General features: G+C 43.2%; 1 protein-coding gene across 1 annotated transcript; it reads left to right on the top strand.

Annotated features, from left to right (window-relative positions):
- Positions 1-1,630: 1,630 nt before the first annotated feature.
- On the top strand, positions 1,631-3,900 carry LOC114621826 (disintegrin and metalloproteinase domain-containing protein 26A-like). The gene is given in 2 exon segments (XM_028768147.1): positions 1,631-3,077; positions 3,080-3,900. Coding segments are annotated over 2 exon segments (2,268 nt in total).
- Positions 3,901-5,393: the final 1,493 nt, after the last annotated feature.

Below are 5,393 nucleotides of genomic sequence, written 5' to 3'. Positions count from 1 at the left end.
TTCCTCCAGGCAGCAAGGTCAATGGTTCTGACCTGATCATGGTAGGGGTTCAGAATAGCTGCTTGTTGGGCATCTGTGGAATATTGGTCAAAATCAACAAAGAGCATCCCAATGGTGATTTGTATGGCTAGTTGGGTATTCTGGGTTTTTTCCACCAGTTCGGAATTCCTCATTAAAATATGTCAGAAACTTAAGAAACATAGACTCAGGGCAGACTGCCTTAACCAATTCTTTCAGATCTCAAGGAACATATGCCCGGCAGGCCAGACCCTCAAGAATAGTCTCGGCCCAGAAGGAGTATCCCCATCCTCATTCACCAACTTCTTCAATTGTTTCGAGCTATGGGTTCCCAAGGTACAAGGCATCTGGCTGATTACTGCCAGGGTTGACATTCACTAGGTAAAGGCTCGTGGTGTACTGGTTGCCAAGCTCTTCCCTATTGTAAGTATCAGAGGTCCCTTCAGAAGTCTAAGAAAGGTTATTTGAGGGGTCTTGGGAGGCCAATTTTATTGCCTGCTTCGAGGCCAGCCAAGGGCGACTGCCAAAGAGTTCCAAAGAAGGATAAAGAGATCCCTTGGTTGAACACCCAAAAGGACTCCTCTGGTTCCACTATTTTCTTCAGATGTTTCTTCAGTAGAAAGAGGCTCCTTGGCATTTTCCTTGTTTTCAACCAGTGTGAAAAGTAACTCTTCAGAGCTAAGATGGTAGGGAGTGACCCCAGGGTTAAGGTTGACTGGGTAGAGGTGAGTGGTTACTCTTGAGTTAGGACCTCCTATGGATTAAGGCAGAGTAACAGAGGGCACAGAAGGAGAAGGAACATGGAATGGATTAGTTGGAGGATTGGGAGAAGGATACCACAGTTAGATGTAGACTGTCCCATAACTAATGGGAGTACACTTACCTGCAGATACACTGGCCCATCAGTATTCTTGCATCAAGAGCACAGGAGAAAAGTTCCTAACATGGGGCACCAGTCAGTTAGCTACTTGCCAGCAGGTCCAGGTGAAAGGAGAGAATTCCCAATCCCACCACCTCTCTCTGGGGCTGAGCAAAATAGTGAGTGACAATGTCCCAAAAGAAACACACAGGCCCAGGAGTCTTATTGAAATAGGAGCTCAACTTTATTGCTTCATTCTCTCACATATATAAACTCAAAACTAAGGTAGGGGGATTTTTGGTGGAGCAAGATGACATAGGAAGCAGGGAAGGTTAACAGAGAGTATGGGGTGAATGACGAGGAAAATGGCAAAGCTCTACATTAGCAATGGAGGGGCAGAGGCAGGGCCAAACAGGTCTTGCTGAGTCACCTGGATACAGAAGTGAGTGAAATAGGTGTCAAAACTCTAGCCAGGCTTCAGGTCTCCTGCATGGCCACAGACATTCGAGCCAGGCTCCTGTTTGGCCACAAGGCTGAAACCAGGGCATAATGAGACCCAAAACTTTGAAGTTATATCATCAAACTTACCTTGACCATGATTAACCAATTACTATGTATGCCCGTATTTACCTGTTCCTTTTAGTCTGGCTGCTCTTGTGACTCAACACTCTCAGAAGACACGCCATTAAAGGACAGTGCTACTTGCATTCAGACACAGTGAGGACTAGAATAGCAAGGAATTCTCAATAGTCCATGATGACTATGAGTGAGGCTCTAGTCCACAAAAGGAACATATTGCTTAAGTTCTGCCTGTGGAAGATGTTCTTCTCTGCATGGTCACCAACTGGACATTCTAGGTACAGTAGCCTTCCAGAAGTAGTGATACCCTTGAGGGTCAATGTCACTGACAGAAATAATATTTCCCGTGGTTGGCTGTCCTATAGCCTGCACGTGGGGGGACAGAGACACATAATCACTATGAAACCAAAGAAAAACTTGATATCCAGAAACTTCTTATTACTCACTTATAGTGAACAAGGAGATCCAATTGAAGAACAGCCTTTTGTGCAGAATGAATGCTACTACCATGGCTATGTGGATGAAGACCCAGAATCCCTGGTCATTGTTCACACCTGTTTTGGGAGTTTGCAAGGCATACTAGACATAAATGGCACAATCTATGAAATCATGCCCAAGAGCTCAACTTCAACATTTGAACATCTGGCTTACAAAATGGACAGTGAGGAGTCAGAATCAATTCCCATTAGATGCGGGTTAACCTAAGATGAAATAGCAAGGCAAATGAAGTTTCAAGAAAGAGTTGCCCCAACATTTTGGAAAATCCCACTAGACAATTGGTGGACCCACCACATGTTTATTGATTTTTATGTTGTAATAGACCATAAACGATATGTTTATAGAAAGAACAATATCACAACTTGTCTTCAAGATATGTTGGAAATACTCAATGCACTAAATGGGTATTATCTTCAAATGGATATTGATGTGATTTTAACAAAACTTCAAATTTGGAGCCAAAGAAATCTTATCAATGTAGATCAAAATATCCATAAACTCCTAGGTGACTTCTGCTATTGGAAGGCAGCCTCAATTGGCAATCAAATTAGACATGATGCCAAACACTTTTTTGTTAGACATCATTATAAATATTTAGGGATAGCTTTTACACGTGCAATTTGTTTAACTGATAATTGTGCAGTTAACAGTTTTATATCTGATAACATGTTACACATCGCATACCTTGTAGCACATGAGATGGGTCACAATTTGGGTTTTCGGCATGATGAAGAGGAATGTGTTTGTGGGATAGAAAAGAAATGCATAATGTACCCAACTCTACCACATCACCCCAAATTCAGTAACTGTAGTTTTAATTATCTGCAATCAAATAAATATCAAATATTTTGCTTATACGATACACCAGAAACTCCAGAAACACTAGTAACAACAAACCTGACCGAATGTGGGAATTACTTGGTTGAGGAAGGAGAACAGTGTGATTGTGGGAGCTCTGAATCCTGTTCAGAAGATCCATGCTGTAGTGAGGACTGTGTTCTCAAACCTGATGCTCAATGTGCTTCTGGGCTTTGTTGCCAACATTGCAAGTTCCTTCAAACAGGCTCAGTGTGTAGAAAAGAGAAAAATGAGTGTGACCTTCCAGAGTCGTGCAATGGAACTTCAATGAGTGTCCAACAGATGTGTATAAAGAAGTCGGAAGCCCTTGCAGTGGTGATGGTTATTGCCATAAGATGGAGTGTCATCATCCACTCCATCATGATGAACAGTGTCAGAAGATTTTTGGCAAGGGAAGTCGAAGTGCACATGGAATTTGCTATCTGGAAGTGAACAAACGGGGTGACCGTTTTGGTAACTGTGGTATTGATACCTATGAATACAGAGAATGTGAACATGCTGATGTACTCTGTGGGCGAATTCAGTGTGAGAATGTGACAAAACTTCCCCAAAGGAGAAACCATGAAACATTGCATTTCACTCACTTCAGTAATATCCCGTGCTGGACTATAGACTATCATTTTGGGATAACCTTACATGACATTGGAGCAGTGAATGATGGCACAGCTTGTGGTCCACAGCATTTATGTATTGACAGAAAGTGTGTCTACTTGTCGAGTCTGTCAAGTGTACCAACTCCTGTGCCTAGTGTACCAGCTCCTGTGCCTAGTGTACCAGCTCCTGTGCCTAATGTACCAGCTCCTGTGCCTAATGAACCAGTTCCTCTGCCTGATATACCAGCTCCTGTGCCTACTGTACCAGCTTCTGTGTCTAGTGGACCAGCTCCTGTGCCTAGTGGACCAGCTCCTGTGCCTAGTGGACTAGCTCCTGAGCCTTCATCTCCTTCCAATTGGAGTATGTACTTGATAGCTTTTTTAGTTATGTGTGTGCTTGGCTTAATTTCTTTGTATGTCCTATTTGAATTAAGGATATTACCTCTAAAAAAAGTGGTGCCAAACACAGAATCTGGTGATAGACATCTTACCTGAATAACAGAATGTAAAGTCTACAGACTTGCAATACCTGAAGAAGATACCACACATTACAAAAACAAAATAAAATTTAAAAAAAAAAACTTCCTTCACGTATTTCTGTAGACATTTTTTTTATTGGATATTTTATTTACATTTCATATGTTATCCCCTTACCCCATCCCCCACCCACCCGGGAACCCCCCATCCCCTTACCCCTCCTCCTTCTTCTCTGTGGATGTAACCCCCACCTACCCCCCCCACTCCCACTTCTCCACCCTCAAAATTCCCACCCCCTGGGTTGTCCAGCCTTCATGAGGTCAAGGATCTCATCTTCCACCTGTGCCCGGCAGGGCCCTCCACTCTTACATATTCAGCTGAAGCCCTGGATCCCTCCATAACTGCTCCCAGGCTGGTGGTTAGGACCCTGGGAGCTGTGGTTGGTTGGTATTGTTGCTCTCCTTATGGTGCCACAAACCCTTTCAGCTCCTTCAGTCCTCACTCTAACTCCTCCATTGAGATCCTCATGATCAGTTCAATGACTAGTTGTGAGCATCTGCCTCTGAATATGTCAGACTCTTGAAGGCCTCTGAGGAGACATCCATATCAGGCCCTTATCGGCATGTACTTCCTGACTTCCACATCAGCATCTACCTTTGGTGACTGCATATGGGGTGGATACTCAGGTGGAAAGGTCTTCAAATGGCCCCTCCTTCAGTTTCTGTCCCTCACTTTGTCTCCATGTTTGCTCCCTTGAGTATTTTGTTGCTCCTTCTAAGAAGAACTGAATCACCCCCACTTGGTCTTCCTTTTTTATGAGCTTCATGTGGCCTGTGAGTTGCATCTTGGGCATTTCAAGGTTCTGGGCTAATATCCAATAATCAGTGAGTGAATACCATGTGTGTTCATTTGTGATTGGCTTACTTCACTCAGGATGATAATTTCTAGTTCCATCCATTTACCTAGGAACCTCTCGAATTCATTGTTTTTAATAGCTGAGTAATACTCCATTGTGTAAATATACCACATTTTTTGAATCCATTCCTCAGTTGAAGGACATCTGGGTTCTTTCCAGCTCCTGGCTATTATAAATAAGGCTGCTATGAACATAGTTGAGCATATGTCCTTGTTATGTGTTCGAGCATCTTCTGGGTATATGCCTAGGAGTGGTATAGCTGGATCCTCAGGTAATGCTGTGTCCAATTTTCTGAGGAACCGCCACACTGATTTCCAAAGTGGTTGCACCATCTTGCAGTCCCACCAACAATGGAGGAGTGTTCCTCTTTCTCCACACCCTCGCCAGCATCTACTATCACCTGAGTTCTTAATCTTAGCCATTCTGACTGGTGTGAGATGGAATCTCAGAGTTGTTTTGATTTCCATTTCCCTGATGACTAAGGACATTGAACATTACTTTAGGTGCTTCTCGGCCATTCGAGTTTCTTCCACTGAAAATTCTTTGTTAAGCTCTATACCCCATTTTTTAATAGGGTAATTTGGTTGTCTGGAGT

Source organism: Grammomys surdaster, unplaced genomic scaffold (genome assembly GCF_004785775.1).
Source record: "Grammomys surdaster isolate TR1022 unplaced genomic scaffold, NIH_TR_1.0 185, whole genome shotgun sequence".
NCBI lineage: Eukaryota > Metazoa > Chordata > Mammalia > Rodentia > Muridae > Grammomys > Grammomys surdaster.
This window is presented reverse-complemented; position numbering and strand designations above follow the sequence as displayed.